The 20550-nt window shown below is 46.5% G+C and overlaps 1 protein-coding gene across 1 annotated transcript in view; it reads left to right on the top strand.

Moving 5' to 3' along the window:
• Prkca (protein kinase C alpha) overlaps window positions 1–20550 on the top strand; it is a 478497-nt gene that overhangs the window by 402170 nt on the left and 55777 nt on the right. Inside the window, exon 9 of the mRNA XM_008843200.2 lies at window positions 19997–20134. Within this exon, the coding sequence (XP_008841422.1) occupies window positions 19997–20134 (138 nt within the window). The remainder of the gene's footprint in view (window positions 1–19996; window positions 20135–20550) is intronic.

Raw genomic sequence — 20550 nt, 5'->3', positions numbered from 1 at the left:
TGACCAGAGATCTGATTCATGCTACAAGTCAGCTCTTTGTCCAGGTACTAATGACTGCAGCTCCCAAGACACTGATGGAGCCTCACAGCTGAAAATGTTGCCGCTCTCGTGGTACAGCACCAACAAGGGCTTAGGACCAGACCGGTCTCAAGAGAATCCAAATATCAGCTCCCAAAATGAGGTTCAGGATCCTGGGCCAGGGGTGCTCATGGGCATTTTGGTTTTTTTGTTTGTTTTCACGAATGGGGTTCATTTACCCTTTGAGACCATTGCTGTGATGGTGACATTTCTCAAACTACATAGAGTCAAAGAGTGTCATGGCTCAGGACTTCAGTTCATTCAATGGCTGCCATGTCTTTGGCCCTTAACAAACAACTGAGTTCACAGTGAAAGCAATGCAGTTTCCTGGCATTTGCTTTGAGCAGAGGTGCTCTGTTTCACCTTATCCCACCTGGGTGCACCATCCAGAGGTCCAGGATATGTTCCCTAGAGTTCTTAGAGGTATGGAGAGGAAGGAGTGCTGAGGCAGTCTGGGCTGAGTTATTTCATATATCTTTCTTTTGATTTATCTTTCCAGGAGATTTAGGTTAGTTTATCATAACCAAACCTTGTACTTCTTTCTGGGACTATGTGAGTCCAAGAGAAAGTGGCTAGTGGCTTCTGGAAGACTCTGAGGCAGCACAGCACTCATATTGGGGTATCTCTGCTTGAGGCCCTTGTCTTCCTGGGTGACCTTTTGCAGATGGAAGTTGGATGTAGGACCCTCCTAAAACCTGCCATGTACTTCTCAGGGCCTCTGCTAATCCCCATGTATAGTGGTGCTCAAGGGAAGGGTAGCTGGCCCTATCACAACGATGCAGGCCTATCTGGAGAAGACCAGCTTATGCTTCTCAAGGATCTGTTCCAACACCAAGACTCCAGTATGGATGTTTTTATTGCCATTAATGGTTCCCCCTTTAAACATATATTTATTTTATTTTTACTTATGTGTGTGTTGGCATGCACTCCCAAAGGCCAGAAGGGATCACTGAATCCTTTGAAGCTGGAGTTATTTTCTGCGTTGCCTGATGTGGGTACTGGAAATTAAACTCAGGTCCTCTGCAAAAGCAGCAAGTGCTCTTAACTACTGAACCATTTCTCCAATCCCCTGTTGGTTTGCTTTAATCATGATGTAAATTAAGATCTCTAACCAAAATAAAATAAAGCTTTGAGGGTTAGAATAAAATGGCCTGTTTTGAGAACAATTATAAATAGATTTGTAAGTATTGACTTAAAGACCCAGAATTACAAGATATAATAGAAGATAACTCATCCATATTTGGCAAAAGATTTGACCAGCTTCCCATATTAGTAGACAAAGTCTTAACAATTCCAAAATTTCAATTTGACCCTTGTTGTCCTTGTTCAGATTCAGGGATGCTCTGACCCATTCAAGCTATGGGATTTGGATTAAACAAACCACCTCTCTAGCCTCCTCCCATTGCAGCTGGAGGTAGAGACAGGAGGGTCAGTAGTTCAGGGCCATTCTCAACTAAGTAGAGAGTTCAAGGCCAGTTAAGCTACATGAGCTCCTGTCTCAAAAGAAAGGGCAGAGAAAGGAAAAAGGGAGCCAGGAAGGTTTCATCCTGATTCTTGAAGAATAATGATCTGTATATAAAAGTATTGGGTGCCTAGCTGCATACCATCTCGGACACGTGGATTAACGCGCCCTCATTGCAGCTGGAGGTAGAGACAGGAGGGTCAGTAGTTCAGGGCCATTCTCAACTAAGTAGAGAGTTCAAGGCCAGTTAAGCTACATGAGCTCCTGTCTCAAAAGAAAGGGCAGAGAAAGGAAAAAGGGAGCCAGGAAGGTTTCATCCTGATTCTTGAAGAATAATGATCTGTATATAAGTATTGGGTGCCTAGCTGCATACCATCTCGGACACGTGGATTAACGCGCCCTGTTGCCTATCATGTAGACTGATGCCTAGCAAAGACATCCATAGGTACAGTGGAGTAGCTTGATAGGAGACCATGTCAGCACACATAAATACCCTAAGGAGGGAAAGAGAGTGGTGCTGGCCTTGTGTGGCTTAGTTCTATGCCTTTCCCTATTTAAACACAAATGAGGTAGTTCTGTACCCCTCCAACAGCTACGACTACTGGGGAGCCCCCAGAGCAGTCGGAATCTGAAGATTTACCTTCCCTTCTGTCCCAGACCCGCCTATGATGCAGGGTGACTGCTGCCTCCTCTCTGCGTTCTAAATGACACCAAAGTGCTCCATCTTTGCTTTTCTCGAGGTGCTGTGTTTACATCTGCAACATCTTCCCTACTCACCTAGCGGCTTTTATCCTCCGATCTCCTCCTTTCTTTTGCAAGGATGTCATGTTGACTTCTTAGCTCTTCTCCACTCTCTGCCCTCCCACCTGGACTTTTGATGTGGCCGTGGACCTTGGCCTCCACCTGTGCCCGCCACCTTTACGGATGTACTGTGTGTTCTAGTGGCTTCTGTCTCTGTGGGGCACAGCCCTCCAGTATGGAAAAATGCTTGTGCCTTAATCACCCAAAGAACACTTCAGTCCCCCTGCCTTTTTAGATGACTGAGGACATGTTGAAACCCCTACCCATGATTAAAGACAGGTTCTTCCCAATTTTGAAAGCATCAAATGAATACAAAATGCACCTTTAAACCGGGATCTCATTTCCCTTTCTATTTACAGAGCTATTCTAACCACATGTTAGTTGAGACTCATTTCTGAGTCTTTAGAGGCATCATCCACATGTGCATGCCATCGATGTGGTGTACTTACACCACATGGGCATGTGTACATGGAAGATGTGTTGTAACACATTGTGGGCAGAAATCATCAAATTGTTTGGATGCTCTTGATGCGTGGTTTCATGCATGCTGCTCTGTTTCATGTTTTCCTTATTCCCCCCCTACCCTCAACTCAATTGCCTCAGCCTCATCAACCATCCTACCTCCAGACTATCCTGTGGAATTTTATAGCTTGCATGTAAATTATTTTAAAACCAGGGCTTTTACTGTCCTGATTGACAGCACTGCTCTCTTCTGGGAGCTGGTGAGGACCATGCACCAGCTGTGCTTCCAATGTATTGCCTTTGTTAATCATTAACATCAGCCCTAGTTATTAACAGCACATTTGTATTAGAACAGACTGGAAGATTTAAACATTCAGACACTTGGGGGAAGAATTTGCAAGGGGAAAACCCATACACCTCCCACCCCAGCTGGATCCAGCATGAAATAATTGCTCCTTTAAAGACACTGTCCTGAAGAACAGATCTAACCCACAATGATCTTAGACTATCTAATCCCTAGCACCACAGGGTGTCCCCTGGAGGGACCACAGAGATCAGTGTACCTGAGGCATTGGAAATGGGAAAGTAAAGAATGCTCCTTGAGGCTGCATAAGCTTTGTGTGTATGATGACTTGTGAGAACTGCTTTTCAGAGTTCTGATCCTTTTTCCCAGTCACAAGCTGAGTTTTTTGGAGAATATATAATCCTTCCCTCAGATTGAACCTGTTCATTTTCTTGAGACTAAATAATCACCTTTGGGCCACTCCAGGAGGTGGAAACGGGTCCTGTTTACAAGCAAGTCACTTGTCCATCTTAAGCCCTGCCTTTCCAAGGTCACCTCTAAGAGAATAAAATGAGTTGACACTTGGGTCCTTAAACCTTAAGTGAAGCCTAAACCTTTTGTCTGTGTGATGTGACACGCCTAAGTAATGTGTCTTTTTCTTTGTTACTGTGTTGGAAACTGTTACTCTATAGAGAAATAATATGCAAATTATGAAGCTGTATTTCCTAACATTTAAAAAAGCCAGATGCTGGTGTAGAACCCAGGCATGGATGAAAAAGAAAATAGAGGGGTGGGGCTGAGAACTGGCTCAGAGAGTGTACTGATCTTGCAGAGGGCTTGGGTTTGTTTCCCAGCACCCACATCGCAACTAGCAACCACCTGCACTCCAGTTCCAGGGGATCCAGTGCCTTCTTCGGGCCTTCTGGAGCATCTGCACATACATGGTACACCTACATACACAGACACACATACAGACACATACACACATACACATTAAAGAAAAAAGAAATCATTAAAAGACTAAGGTGGAGGGAGGGCGTTAAGCTCAAAGCTGTCTTACCTCTCTGGATCCCCTTCTCAGCAGGTAAGCTGTGGCTCTTCCCAGCTCTGGTGGGTGACTGTCGACTCTCTGTAAGGACTGTCCCTCTCTACCTGCTGCCCACTCACTCTCACGTTGGCATTCCAGGAAATGGCACAGGACAGTGGCAGGAAGCACCATGCTTTTGAGCTCAGACCTAGGTTTGCCACTGCCTGACTGTGTGACATTGGCACTTGGCCACTTGGCTGGCCCCTTTCATCTCAGTCTCTTACTCTAATGTGGAAATGATAAAAGTACCAAACTGCTAAGCTTGTTGAGAGGATTGAAGAAGAAATATAAAGGTGCTTAGAACCCCGCCTGGTTAGACATGAGTGTGCTGTGCTCATTAAACCTGAGATTCTCCCCTTGCTTCCCCCACTGCCCCCCAGGAAGTAGGGATTAGGGTCTGCCATGCAATGCTGTTTCCTCAGTAGCCATCACCAAGTGAACTCAAACGTTTTGTTCCTTGAGCCTCTTAGGTTGGAAGATACCACAGTTAGTTTTCTTGTTGCTGTGACAAAATGCCTGACAAGAGGCACGTTAAAGGAAGAAGGGTTTATTGAGGGAATATTAGGGGAACATCACAGTGGGGAAGGCATGTGGCAGGAGTGTGAGGCTGGTCAGGAAACAGACTGGACAGGAGCAGGGCCGGGCTATAAAGCCTCAAGGCTCCATAACATCCCAAAGAGCACCACCATTAGGGACCAGTGTTCAACCACGTGAGCCTGTGAGGGGCATTTCACATCCAGACCACAACAGCTATAAGCAGCAGGTAGGACCTGTTTGCCCCACTTTCCCCAGCTGTGATAGTGAAGTCAGGCCATTCTCAATTCATTTACACCACAGAGCCTCCACCTGACATGCTTGCACTCCTGTACCCTTTGTGATGGGTCCTAGGAGAAGAGACCCAGATTACCTGAGAGAGAAAATGTCACCAGTGTTGGGGAATGCACCCTGACCCCACAGCACAGCTGAAATACAGCCTCTCACACTTGCCCTCCTCTCACACCGGTCCTCCCACATCTGCTCTCACACCTCACACCTGTCCTCTCACACCTGTCCTCCTCTCACACCCGTCCTCTCACACCTGCCCTCCTCTCACACTTGTCCTCCTCTCACACTTGTCCTCTCGCACCTGCCCTCTCACCTGCCCTCTCACACCTGCCCTCCTCTCACACCTGCCCTCCTCTCACACCTGCCCTCCTCTCACACCTGTCCTCCTCTCACACCTGCCCTCCTCTCACACCTCTCACACCTGTCCTCTCACTACTGTCCTCCTCTCACACCTGTCCTCCTCTCACACCCGCCCTCCTCTCACACCAGTCCTCCTCTCACACCTGTCCTCTCACACCTGTCCTCCTCTCACACCTATCCTCCTCTCACACCTGTCCTCTCACACCCGTCCTCCTCTCACACCTGCTCTCCTCTCACACCTCTCACACCTGTCCTCCTCTCACACCTGTCCTCCTTTCACACCTCTCCTCACACCCATCCTCCTCTCACACCCGTCCCCCTCTCACACTCGTCCTCTCACACCTCCCCTCCTCTCACACCTGCCCTCCTCTCACACTTGTCCTCCTCTCACACCTGCCCTCCTCTCACACCTGCCCTCCTCTCACACCTGTCCTCCACTCACACCTGCCCTCCTCTCACACCTGTCCTCCTCTCACACCTGCCCTCTCACACCTGTCCTCCTCTCACACCTGTCCCCCTCTCACAACTGTCCTCTCACACCTGCCCTCCTCTCACACTTGCCCTCCTCATGGTGACATTGTTCACTTGACCACAAGCTGATCTTCACCTTGTGGCTTTTCTGAAAGTAGACTTATCAGTATGCTGTTCTGGCTTGAGGCCAGGTACAATGAGGGTAGAGGAAATGCCACTGTGGTATAATTCCTTACTAGGAATAATCTTTCTGTAACCTACACTCTTCCAGGCTCCAGCAGCCTATGGTAATATTGATAAGATTTCATTGGCTTTTGCATACACTGTTAACACAGAAGTCCCCATCCACTTCCAAGTCCCAATAGACTCTGATACTACCACCTGGAATAGCTGTGGGCAGATCCTGTGATTGCAGCAACTCCAAGTGCTGACCCCCTGTGGTACCCTCATTATGGTAGAAATGCAAGGTTCCATCCATGGAGGACAGGTGATGTTTTAGTCCATTTTACAGAAGACAAAACTGAGGCTCCAGAGAAGTTAAGGATACCCTAAGTGATGTTGCAGTCCAGACCAAGTGAGTCCTGCTCCCATGCTCACCACCACCCTTGAGTGTCCCCAGATTCCCCATGAGCCAATTGCTGTGGAACCCAGAGAAGAGCCCAGATTAGTACAGCTGCAGTCAGTCTTGGAAGCAGGTGTTCCATAGAGCTACAATTAGGCCCCTGGGTTTTAAAAACTGGTGTGGTTTAAAAATGTTCCACGAAAATAGGAAAAAAACAACAATTATGGAAATTTTGTGCTAAATTTAATGGCAGTTGGCTCTGCTTTCAAAATGCTTACTCCTGTCGGTTAGAAACATTTTAGAAATTTTTACCATGAACAAATGGATATAGCATTTTGGAGACAAAATCTTTTTTAAAAATATTTTTATTTATTATTTTATGTGTACGACTGTTATGCCTGCATGTATGTAAGTGCATCCGTGTTGTGCAATGTCTGAGGAAGTCAGAAGAGGGTGTCAGATCCCCTGGAACTAGAGTACAGGTGGTTGTTAGTCTCCATGTGGGTACTGGGATTCGAATCCGGGTCTTCTGCATTAGCATCCTGGGCTCTTAACCTCTGAGATCTCTTCAGCTCCTCTCTTTTAAAAACCTTTATGTGGACGCTCGTTCCAGTCCCTTTTACCAGGGGCACAGAGATCCTGTTTCTCTTTCCCGCAGTGGCTCTGCAACCATGGAGGGAGATGCCTGGAGCCTCCTTCCTTAGGAACCCAGGTTTCCTTGCCGGTCCTGTCATGGGTGGTTGGTTGGTTGATTGGTTTGACTTTAAGAGCTGGCATCTTATGCTCTCTCAAATTCCAGCTGAACATCTCCAGCAGTGGCTTTTTCATCCCTCATGTGACAGCTGTCATCATTTCTCATTATTTTCCAGATTGTTCTTTGCTTCTATCTCTAAATTAGGTGCTGTGGCTGTCAGCCCACTCCAGGGTCCCTAGTAGCCCACATGGCCTCCCTGTCACTTCTGCTCCATTCTTGGATCTAGGACTTGCAGAGCCTGAGTGAAACTTGAAAGTTTGACTTGGGAGCCTTAAAGTTTGACTTGGGAGTCTCAAATTCTTTGGGTTTTGTAGTTCTCTACAAATAAGTACCTGGAGATTCCAAAATCCCTTTCTGGCATCAGTGCACACTCGGTATGGGCATTTGCAAAGGCCTGGCACTCACATTAGTGTTTCAGGTCATTTCTGTGAAAGTCAATCTGAGGAGATATGCCAGGTGCCTCACTTGTGGCCCTGTACATTTATTGAGACTTTCCTGCCAAAGAACTTTGGGCAAATTGCTGCTGTAAGATCCCAATCAGGATGCAGTGGGCCCAGAAGATAAGTACCACAAGAGGGCAGTAAAGACTTACAAATGGAAGACTCCCAAGCCCCCTTCAGCACAAACCAGTAGCTGAGAACTTCTGCCTCTACTTGTTAAGGCACAGAAATGGCAATGAGATGGCCTGTTCATGCTCCTAATTGTTCCTTGATTTTAGGGAACAATCATATTGCTAAAACAGGGGAAAGCCAGGGCTTCTGTAGGTTGGGCTGGCTCCTTCCATCCATTCTTGCTTGCCCAGGGACTCTGCTTTCAGAGTAGCAGAGAATCCCCTGCTTCTAGGAAGCATTGCTGACAATCTCGAAAACCATTTACTTTGACAGCCAATGTGAATTCACAAAACTCCTGACCCTTCCACCACAGATTCACAAAGCCAGTGTGGTGTTGATCCCAAAGGAGAGCATTCCTGGCAAGAAAAGCAATTGATTAGTAAGTTCCAGAACAGTCTAACAACAGTATGTCATAGCCATTCTGCTCACACATCTCCCCATAGGAAAGGACTGAATTTTTACGAATATAAAAACTCAGAAAAGATAAAATGTGAGGAATCTTCCAAACAGGATCTTTTGGGGATCCCAGGGTCCTCCCAAAGCAACTAGGGACAATTACTGCCTTCCAGGGACCACTTACCAGGTGAGATGAGCAAAGATCCTTCAAGGTTAACCCCTACTACTTTCCTGGAGGACTTGCAAGCTGTTAACAGTTTCTAAGGGGGGTGGGTACATGAACCCACCTCTCCCTGAAGATCTGTAGCTGTTAATGGTAGTTGGATAAGGGAGAGACATTTCCTTTGGTGGTGGAGCCACTAGTAGGTGCCCATGCTCCTGTAAGTAACCCTAAATAAACTCAGTTGGATCACCAAAAGGAAGGGAAGGGAGAGGCCCTCTCTCTGACCTTAAAGGGAGGGGAGGAAAGGAAGGATGGATGGAAGGAAGGAAGGAAGGAAGGAAGGAAGGAAGGAAGGAAGGAAGGAAGGAAGGAAGGCTGGAGGGTTGGGAAGTAGAATGGGGACCAGTTGGGAGGAATAAGGGGTTCAGGGAGAGTGGAAAGGAAATGAAAGGGTAATGCAGGGGGTAAACATGACCAAAATACATTATAAACTTGGATGAAAAAAATAGCCAACTTAACAGACATGTCAGCAATCAATGGACAAGCCTGGGAAATGGGGGGAAATGGATCAACTATAAAGAAAATGACTTGCTGGCTATGAGGAATGCAGAATACTTGGTAGGAAAATAACCAAACACTGTGTTTTCCACAGCAGGTGAAGTGCTAATAGGTCCTGGTCCCACATTTTTTTCCCTTGGAGTAAGACTCAGTTTCCATGACAACGGAGGCCTGCTGGCTTCCTGTGACTTGGTTTTAACAGTGGCAACAGCCTAAGTGGGTGCATCCATAAAAATATTTCTTATTAAGGAAATGACTTAATGTGCGTCCCGTGCTTATGCTTTGAGGAATAACTACTTAGCAGCTTGTTTGAAAACACAGCTTCATTTTCTTACATTAGTCAGCATATCAAACTTCACAGAAAAGGCTGAATAGGAATTTAATTCAGGTACATTTGGAGTTCTTAATTGCTGCTCTGATAAGTTAGCAAAAGACATAGCCATTTTATCTATGTAAGGCCAACTGCGGAGCTGGGGATGCAGCTCAGTTGGTGAGTGCTTGCCTAGCGTGTACAAGGCCCTTGGATTTGATCCTCCACACTGTAAAGTAAATAATATAAAAATTTCCAAAGTCAGCTACAAATGAAGATGAATGATTTGGGAATCTGCAAGATGTAGGACAAGAGTCAAAATCTGCATCTCAGGGGCCAGTCCCAGCTGCTGCCTGTCTTTATGTGTTCCATTAAATCACAGCCCTATATTCATTTATGTCAATTTTGTTCCAAAGAAAGTTGGTAGTGATAACAGACAGTATTTGGCCTACAGGGCCAGAAGTATTTGCTGACCTTTGATGTAGGAAGAAGAACATTCATTTAAAGACTAGAGTTTGGAGTTCAGAACTGAGGGAGGAAAATGGATTTAGACACATCACTCTGACTTCTCATCTATAACCTGGGCAGCCTTGATTCTCTTGTCTCCAAGTTCCTTTCATGGTTTAACTGCTCTGTCATCCTCCTGCCATTGGAGAAAGATTACACCCTAGCTGGGGCCACCTCAAGTGTTGCGGATGAACCTTTGCAGTCCTGTGTCAAGGGCTTTGCAGAAGATCAGCATCCTTCTCTTCCTCCCCCAGCACTGCCATGACCTGTGAGGGGCTGGAGGTAGTAGAGTCGGCTTTGGAGATATCAGCATCTTCATCTTCATCTGCATCTGCATCGTAGGCAGCTCCCTCATCATAGGGTCTCCTTAGAGACCCTTCTTAGCCAACAGACTGTCTGTGGTGCTAGGAAGAGGGAATAAGGCACACCTGTGATTTGCTGCTCACCTGTGAGTCCCAACTCTGGCAGAAAACTGCAGTCAGCTGGTGTTGACAATCAAGCAGGAAGAATCAGGCTGCCCCCTAAGTCCAGACTTGAAGCTACAGGGTAAATAAGTAAACAAAAACATGCAGTCAGAAGAACAATGGGGTGACATGCGAGATGGCCTGCCGGTGGGATTGCTGTTCTGCTTCTGTGCAGATTAACTTTCCTCCTGTGGTCTGTGCTGGCTGCTGCAACCAAATCCCATAGTCCAAGTGGCTTACAAGCAACATAATCCATGCCTCAAAGTCCTAGAGACTGGGAAATTCAAGGTCAAGGCCCAGATTTGGTGTCTGATGAGGGCCTGCTTTCTGGTTCATAGATGTGTCTTAAACTGGTAGAAATGGCAAGTGTTCTCCTGGTCCTTCCATAAGGGACACTCACTAATCCCATCATGAGTGTAAGCCCCATTTTCTGTCACCTTGGGCATTAGGATCTCCGCATAGGAATTTGAGGCAGACACATTCAAGCCATAGCATCTCCCAAGTCTGATCCTTCTGAAGTGTCCAACCTGCAGCCCATGGTTGCCTACAGCAGGGGAGCACTGTGAATGTGGCCCATTGCAAAACTGTGAACTTACTTAAAATATTAAGGGGTGTGTGTGTGTGTGTGTGTGTGTTTGGATTTTTTGTAACTCAGTTTCACAGTTCTAGAGTATGACTTTGTAGATGATAACACCGTTTCCCAGTGTAAAGGATGAGAACCCTCAAATAAAGATATGTTTTTATTTTGACATCTGAATATAAAGTATGTACGCAAAGCCAAATCTGAAAAAGAACACTGCTAGAAATTCCAACCACAAAATAATACATATCCTAGAGAAATAAAGCACCTGCCTGGGAATCGGGATGCCCCAACTCTGGGTTTTCCTCCTCTTCTCATTGATCTTCCAAAGTTGGGGTAAGATATCTGTCCTTGTGCGCTTAGTGGTGGGTGTCACTAGCCTTGCACCATCCAAACCTCTTGACTTGGTAAACTCCATATCTAGAAATTTGCCCTGGAGAGTTCAAGGATGAGGAATTCAGACCAGAAATGGTTCATCAACATGCTGTAAAAATCAGTGAAAATGGGGTACAACCTGGGTGTCCAATAGCAAGGGAGTGGTTATGTAAACTACAAGACAGCCATGCAGTGGTAGAGGAGGATTTCTAAAAGGAAGTTCCTAACATGTGAGGGAAAAGCAGGTTGCAAACAATGTTGTGGTTGTTCCTGTCAAATAAGATGTGAAAACGAAGGATTGTAAAGAACACCTGCCACATACTGACAGCGATTGTCTCTGGGTGATAAAATTACACATACTTTTTTTCTTTTCAAAAAACATCCTCTAGTGGAGTGTGGTGGTGCATGATGTTAATCCCAGCACTCAGGATGCAGAGGCAGGTGGATCTCTGTGAGCTTGGTCTACACAGCAAGTTCCAGGCCAGCTAGGGCTACAGGGAGACACTGTCTCAAAAAACAAAACAAAACAAACAAAACAAAAGCAAACAAACAAAAGAAAACATGCCCCTTAAATTTTTCTAAAATCGGGTCATTTTTATTAGAAGAAGCAGCACCATAGAAACCATTTAAAAGGAATAACTCTGCCTTTTAGAAAAGGTTATGTGAAAAGTAATGCTCTCGTTCAGTCATTCATTCTGAGGGCATTGGAGGTGCACTGTTCCTCAGACATGCTCAAGGCCCTGAGATAGACAAAGAACCTCGATCTCCTTCCAGTGCTGAGAGAGGGATAATTAATACCTAGAGAAAAAAGAGACCAGGTGGCAAAAAGAGCGGGCAAGAATATAGGCCACAGGAAAGGGGTGGCAGGGAAAGCTGATAGCAGGGTGAGTGGGAGCCCCAGGCGTTAAAGCATCATTTGGACAAGAAGAGAAGTCGTAGTGCTATGTGGGTCACAGAAGGCAGAAAGTGCAAAGGCCCTCGGGGGCAGCATGCTTGGCATCTTCCAGCAGATGAAAAATTAGTTAGCCAGGGAACAGTAGACTCCTTATGTACTCCACTGTGCTTCCCTGTACCCCGTAATGCCCACTAAGTAGCATCCTTTTAACCTTTTGCCTAGCAACTGAGTAGAGGGAATAGGTGTCAGAACTCATAGCTTGTTGGAAACCAACCTCACTGAGCGACACCAATGGCAAGCCTTTCCCAGGCGCTCTGTGGTTTTCTTCTGAAGCACTCCATCTCTCTTAACCAACATGGCAGTGTGGGTGCGTAAAGACATAACCTCATGGCTAGGCTCTGTCCTGCTGGCCTGGGTACTGTCTAGCCCAGCTACTTCCGTTAACCCAACCCTGTTTCATGGAGGAGCACTGAAATGCCGTTGGCTTGTTTTGTCAGTGTCGTTCAGATAAGCCCTGAGCACAGAGCATTTTCATCATGAAAAAAGAGAAGTAAACATGTAAGAAAACACTGGGTATGGTGGCACACACCTTTAATCCCAGCCCTCAGGAGGCAGGGGCAGGTGGATCCCTGTGAGATCGAGGCCAGCCTGGTCTACATAGTGACTTCCAGGCAGGCTGGGACTAGGGAGACCCTGCAAAGAAATCTACAGCAATCCGCTTGCTTCTGTGGTTAATCATTACCAGCCTGTCTACCCTGGAGTTTTAGAAGTAGAAAGAACCTTTCACTGTCAAGTTTAACAGCAATCGTTATATTGCACTGCAAAGAGTATAATATAGCAACCAGTAAACATGTTCATCAAAGCCATACTTTCAATAATGTTAAGAAACTCTATTTTACTAAAGATGGATTCACAAAACGGGACTATGAGGACATTTATAGTGGAGTGGAGGACTGGAGAGATGGCTTAGCAGTTAAAAGCACTAGATGCTCTTGCAGAGGACCTGAGTTTGGTTCCCAGCACCCATATGTTGGCTATCGACCAGTTAGTTCCAGGGGATCTGATGTCCTCTTCTGGCCTCCTCAAGTACTGCATGCACATGGTCCACTTACATGCAGACAAAACATTTATACACATCGAAATAAATTTTAAAAGATTAAAGTGGAGTAGAATGAAGCTAGACACTGACTCGCACTGCAGAGTTTACCCACAGTGCCCTGGGAAACTTGTGCTCCCACTACAGGTGGATCTTAGGACTTAGAGAAATCAGCACCTCTTGTCACAATATCTAGGCAGAGGCATCCTGGGAGAGCCAGTTAGTGATGATAGTGCACTCCCTGCAACCCTGGGTCTTTTTGGTCTGTTTTCTCATACAACAAAGCTAGTATATATTCATTACACATAATTCAAGCAAGGCAGTGTATCCATGACATTAAGTTAAGCCATTGCCATTAGTGCTACTGTGGGTCAGATAGTCACAGCTCAGCAGTTGCAAATGGTTTAATGTAATGGAAAATGACCATCTCCCAGGACCCTGTCCTTCATATCCCTAATGCAAGTTATTATTGTTTTTAAATTCAGAATCTCACGTAGCCCAGGGTGGTACTGGCCTTGAACTCCTGTTCTAGCTGCCTCTGCCTCCTGAGTTCTGGGATTATAGGGGTGTACCACACTGCCCCACGGTGCAGGTCATCTGGCTCATTTTTTCCCATCTTTGAATAATGTCTGTGCCTTTTAATAAGCCAAGGCCTTTTCCTCAAGCAGTTTAGCCCAGCTCTGCAGAGGGCTAGAAATCAGGGTGCTTTAAAAATCTAGGTCAATAGATGAAACCAAGACACATTTTCTCTCCTGCCATCCCTGCCCCTGAGAGGTTTTGAGGCCTGTGGGACACTTCATGACAGGGCATAAAACTCTGCAGAGTCCATCCATAATCATGCATATATCTGCAAGGGCCACAGGGTGTCATAGTCCATTTTCTGTTGCTGCAACCAAACACCCAAAGCTGACTGACATGTAAAGAAAAGAGCATTATTTAACTCATAATTCTGGAGGTCGGGAAGCATGAACCAGCACCTGCTGGGCCTAAGGGGAAGGCTCACACCATTTCAACTCAGGGCAGAAAATGGAAGCACTCTTCTGAGTACCCCTCCTCCCTGTGTCACTGTCTCCTTTCAGCCTCTGCTCTCTGTATCCCATTTGCGCTCCCCCCAGCAGGGCACCTGCCTATGTTGGTCCCCATTTGCATTGCTATAGTGAAGGATTTCAGCATGCTTTTTCCTATGCCTCCTCAGGTTTCTGAAATCCCTGCAGTTAGGCAATCGACTCCAGCTTTATCCCTAGACATATATATTGATTTGATTTGAATTCCTGGTGAAGTCTGAATTACTTTCATGACAACCAGAGTAATGTTAGCAATATGCAAGTTGGGAAGGGTGGGTCTCCCAGTCCTGCTGGGCAGCCAGTTGCCAAGTAACACAGTCAAAACTGAGAGAAAGAAATGGTGGGCTTGGTGGCTCATTATTGCTTCTGAGCCAGAGAGCCTAGCTGGGCTTTGGGCAAACAGGACTTCTCACAGGAGGACTGTCTGCAAGAGTGTGACCCAGGAGAGGCAACTCAAGAGGTCACTCGGCTGGTTACCACTGTGGGCAGTTTCAGTCTCATCCTGCAAGGAGCTGGGAAACTGCACTTCCAAGGCTGTTCACTGAAAGGACAATAACTTGAGGGTTTTCAAGCCCACTCTGCAGGAGTGACCTGGATTGAACTCCCACACTGTCACAGCTGACCACACGTGTGCTGGCCTGCAAGCTCAGCACATCGGGCCTGCTACAGCGTCTGCCACAGTTGGGAGTTCCTGGAAGTCTGAACTGGGTCCTGGAACTGGATTTTAAGGATGAACAGAGCAGCAGGGCCCCTGGCGTGACTGAGTGCTGAGGGGCTGAGGAGAAAACATGCAAGAGCTGCAGAAAGAGCCTTGGTGGGAAGGCCACTCTGAACAGGTAGCTTCTAGCATAGCAGAAGCTAATGGTTCAGGAGAGAGAAGCTAAGGCCTCTGTCTGACAGCAGAGGCGTGAGGTGCTTTGGGAACGGGCAGGAACAGAGGATGAGGCAATGGTGGGGATAAGGGAGAGATGGTGGGAAACCAAGCTCTCCTGTCATCCATTAAAGGTCTCAGCCTTTGTCTCCTTGTAAGATGGGAACCTCAGTAAAACCAGGACAGGCTCCTACTGACTCCTCTATAAGCTCCCCCAGAAAACAGCCTTCAGGGCAGGATGGATGGGGAATCAGCCTCAAGGCAAGTGCCAGGGTGCTACCAAGTGAGACCAGAAGAGAGAGACTGAATTAGCCTGAGTGACAGAAAGCAAGAGACACTATGAATGAATATTTTCTAGTTCACATGCTATCGAGGAAAAGCCCAAGGGGAGAATAACAGCTATCTTCAGGGAGGGTACCACTCTTGCAGCCAGGTCAAGGCGGGTCAAAGCTGTTCATAGCATCTGGTCCCTGGCCCGTAACCCACCTGGGAGTCCTATGAGGCTGTCCCCTAGCCCCTACCCGCACCCCCACTGACACAGCTGCTAGGTATGCCTGGCTGTCTCCTCAAACTAGATTTTAGACCGCTGGTGCCAATGGGGCTTGCCCAAAGGCAGATTCTGACCCCTGGGGTTGAAACACTCATGGATTTTCCTACAGCTTTAGAAAACTGTTATCTGAGGTGGCTCTGTGTCCTTCTACAACAAGGCTTGCAGATGGCAGTGGAATGCTCTGTAGGGAAACCACAGGGCGCTTGACTCCCGATTGGGACAGCTGCATGAAGATAGATGCCTGGGCCACTCTTTCCCAGGCTGACTTAGGCAGGAGAGAATTTATCCCCACCTGTGGGCCAGGCCCCTGAGCAGCCAGCTGTCCATCATGAGTGCAGTTAGTGAGGTCAGCATGGCCTGCTCTGGACCCCACATGCTGGCCTCCCTCTCCCCTGGCTCTGCCAGCCACTGAAAATTCAACCCCGTTTCTGGATAGAGACAAGACACTGAAATCTACTCCTGTAGGTCAGAAAGCCGGTGTCCCCCTCTGTTGAGTGTTTTCTCCCCTGGAGCCAGAGTCCTCTTGTCACTGTTCTCCCAAGATTACAGCCTGTTTTCAGACCAGAGTCCAAATTGCAGTTGGGCTCAGAAATACTTGAATGTGGGTTGGGGAGCTGGCTCAGTGGTCAAGTGTGGTCAAGTGTGAGGACTACAGTTCAGATCCCTAAAACCCATGTAAATGCTAGGCAGGCTGTCTGCCTGTAATTCCAGCCTCAGAAGGTGGAGCAAGCTGGCCAATGAGACTAGCTGGGTCAGTGAGGCCAGTGTTTGACTGAGAGACCCTGCCTCACTGAATGAGGTAGAAGGGCAATAATGATTCCTGCCACCAACCTCGAGCTTCCACATGCACAGGCATACTCACGCATGTGCACTCACACGTGTGCCCATGCACATAAAAAATGGAAAGAAAAAAAAGCACTTGAATGTCAACATGCTCTTGTCTTTACATCCATTTCAGCCTGACTGGATAATGTCTTGTCCCTATAGCTAGATTAAGGTCACTTCACACTGTGGCCTGTGTGAAGGCAGGTGATGCATCCTGGGTAAATGACACTACATCTGTTCTAGAGGCTTGTCACCTGCAACATCCCAGGTTTCCTGTCAAGGGGGGAAGTAATGGTGGCTGTGTAGGAACGCCAGCTGAGTCTGGAATGCTGCTTAGAACCCTGTGCTGCCATGGAAGCCAGACAACATGATTAGCAACATTCCTCAGGTGAAGGTGCTTCCCAACGTGTGTCAGGCACTCCATGAGTTGGCAGCATTTGAGGTTTTTCCATAGGCTCTTGAGAGGATTCTGAGAAAACAAAATTAATCTCTGCCTCTTGGTGGTGACATTTCTAAAACAGAAGAGCAGAAAAGAGTGGTAGAGTCAGAATTCTCATCTCAAAGGGACTTTCCAGCGGTTCTTTTAAACCTAGACATGGACCAGAATATGTCTTGACTTGCAGTCATTCCTGTGTAGAGGCCTGGGCAGGCCCCACAGTAGAGAAGCCCAATTGGTTGGATCTGGCTATCCCCCCCCAATTCTACCTTTAAAATTCTTCCATCTTTGACAAAGGGGATGAGGTCATATGCCACTATAATTCATGACTTATCTTCTTAGGCTTCCATGTTTCCATGAGCTCCAGTTCTCATACCAGTAGAGGGAGAAGGTATGAAGGCTTAGAAGAGAACACCCCAAAATATGCTTCTTTAGACTGAAATGGAGAGTACTTACTAGGGGCAGCAGCCACTGGCAGGGCTCTGCATGAACATAAGATCCTCAAAGAGAGGCCCAATTGCCTTCAAGCCTCCTAGTGAGATTGTACTCGCTGGGTAGATTAAACTCACAGAGGAAAAGATTGAGAAGGAAACACCATACCCAGAACCCAGAGGACCTTTTTTTTTTCCCAAGTCACTGTCTGTTCTTTAGACTCATTCTTTGCACTAAAAATGATATATGGGCTGGAGAAAGCGCTCAGTCAGGAGGACTGGAGTTAAACCCTCAGAAGCCAGATGTTTTTGTTTTGTTGTTTTGTTTTGTTATATAAACCGAGCCCGATGGTACATGCTTGTAATCTCAACACTGAGGAGACAGACAGAGGTTCACTAGGACTCACAGCCAGCCTGTCTAGCTTACCTGTGAGTTCTAGGTCAGTGGGGTGGATGGCATCTGAGGAGTGAAATTCAAAGTTTGTCCTCTGACCTTCACATGTGAAAATGCACACGCACATAAGAAATAATAAAATAATTTATTCCCTCTATAAAATTGCCTCAGCCCCTTGCTTCCCAATTCCCTGTGAGAAGATATTTAAGCCTCAACCATTTGGCCCCTCTGTGAGTTTCATGCTTTGTATGACTCCTTTGCCTGTGTGCACTGTAAATAAAGTTCTGTGCTTTTTCTCCTGTCAATCCATTGCCAAACCTTCAGAGAGAACGTTTGAGCTTCCCAACAATCAGAACTTTATTAAGTACTTTCAGGCTTGAAGGAAGAAAGCCAGAGCCGTCATTCCCTCCTGTTCCCGTGGCTCTGCTTGAGTGAGTGTGCCATTCAGAGAGCACGTGTTCAGTGTGTAAGATCTGGCTCCAGCTGCTTCTATCAGGGAAAAGCAAGAAGCGCCACCCCTTCGTGCAGCGTCAGTCAGGCTTCTTTATCCATTTATCCGACACGTTGCATGTGATTAAAGTACCCTGACAAAAACTAACTTAGGAAAGAAAAAAGTTTCTTTCAGCTCATAATTCCAAGTTATAATCCCTTTCTGTAGGCAAGTCAAAGCCCAGGGACTTGAGGTCGCTGGTCATATCACATCCACAGTCAGGAGCAGAGGGAACTAAACGCATCGATGCTCAGATGCTCACTCACTCGCCTGATTGTGTTCGGCTGGATTTCCCCACCACTTTACAATTCTGGACACCCTGCCTAGGGAGTAGTGCCACCCCCACTGGGCTTGGTCTTCCCATATCCATTAACTTAATTAAGACATGCCCACAGGCCAACCCAAGGTAGACAGTGCCTTACTAAGGTGGTCTTCCCAGGTGATCCCAGACTCTGTCAGGTTGACAATGAAAGCTAATCATAATGCATGTAAATCATGTGTTAGGGCTGGAAATGTGGGCACAACTGATGGATGCACATTCTCCCTAACTGAACAGCCCCATATACGGTGGCTCACTCTGTAATTGTGGGACAAGATACAGTGCTCACAAGAGGGATGCCAGTGACTGCTTATAACCCTTTGCTGCTAAAACAAAAAAAAACCTGTAGGTCCGCATTTTCTCTGGAGCTAGGACTCAGCTTCGCCAAGGCTTTGGTCTATAATGAAGTCCCTCTCATGCCTCTATACCTCCTTGCCATCTACCTGGTGTTCACCTACCCACCGAGGTGTTGACCTGAATGAGATCCTAGCACCTGCTCCTGAGTGCAAAGCCACACTTAGATGTGTTACACCGAGTACATGAAGCTTGCATCCAAAGCAACTATCCTTGCCCTTGAAATTCTTGCTGAGGCTGTGGAAGATCCACCAACCCCCAGGACCCTGGACCTCTCTCATTGTCGAGCAGAGGCAGAATTCTGAACCCACTCTAGGCTTCTGTTTTTCCTGGGGCTTCCTGGCTGACCACGGAGACATCACAACCATGCCATGGGGTCTCATTTGCCTTACCTTTTCTGCTAAGTCCTCTTACTTTTCCCCACTTACAGTGAGTATAGGACTCTCCATGGGAATATGACACCCATGATTCCCTCCAGGGCCATAGTGCATGTGGCATGACTCTACTGTACAAAAACTCCATCTGGTATCCAAGCATCATTTACTAGGTGTTCTCCAGGCTCATATGAAACTGGATCACCATGAGCATCGCTGTTTCTTTTAATTAACTCAAATCTTGATTTAACAAAACAAAACCAAACCTCCATTTCTTACTGTACATTTGAAAGTAGCAATAAGTCATCTTCAAAGCTCACCATTTAAGCACATTCTCTCTAGAGAACATTCTGCTGTCTTTTTGCCTGGATACAAATTTCCTTCATATGAATTAATTTTAAATTATGAAACCTGCAAAGAAGGAAAACATCCACACAGTTTCATTTCCTTGATTATGTTAACAGTCTTGAAACACTATTAGCCTGAAAGAAATTACATCCTGGAATTACAATTCACTTGCCTTTGGCAGATTCCTGTAACTTGACTCTTGGTTAATTGTCTAGTGCTGTTAACTAAGAATAAGGAGGGCAAGCTTCTCTACTTTGCAGACTTCTCCATGGGATGTGTATAGCCATTGATACACAGATCACTCATTCCATACTCTCAAATTTCTTTTCTCACCCCCTTGATCTGCCCTTCCAGCCAACATCCAACTTATTGACTGTGCTGTTTTCTGCCACTCTCTTTGGAAGAAAGACCAATGACTTTACTGTTTGTGCTTGATTTAGAAAGCCAAGCTTGGCCCTGCTGGTAACAAAGTCATCAACCCTTCAGAAGACAGGAAGCAACCCTCCAACAACCTTGACAGAGTGAAACTCACTGACTTCAATTTCCTCATGGTGCTGGGGAAGGGGAGTTTTGGGAAGGTAAGAAAAGACCAATTCTGCTTGCTCCAAAGCTTTCCTGCAGCTATATAGGCACCTTCTTCAGGTATTTCTCACTTCATTTCATTAAAAACAACTGTAGCAAGACTAGGGAGATAGCGCAGTCAATAAAGTGCTGAGAAGTGGACCTGAACCCATGTGTGGTATGGTGGTGTGTGCTTGTAATCACAGCACTGGGAAGATGGAAACAGGTGGATCCAGGAGCCTCACCGGCCGGCCTAGACTACTTGGCGAATTTCAGTCCAGTAAGAGACTCTTTTTTAAAAAATGTAGACAATACCTGAGGAATGACACCTCAGATTGTCCTCTGGCTTCTACAAGAGTTCACACATGCACATACAATCCCCCAACTCTCTCTCTCTCTCTCTCTCTCTCTCTCTCTCTCTCTCTCTCTTTCC

The sequence above is a fragment of the Nannospalax galili genome, unplaced genomic scaffold (genome assembly GCF_000622305.1).
Source record: "Nannospalax galili isolate Female #2095 unplaced genomic scaffold, S.galili_v1.0 scaffold781, whole genome shotgun sequence".
NCBI lineage: Eukaryota > Metazoa > Chordata > Mammalia > Rodentia > Spalacidae > Nannospalax > Nannospalax galili.
Note: the sequence above shows the minus strand (reverse complement) of the source record. Positions and strands in the feature narration are given on the sequence as shown.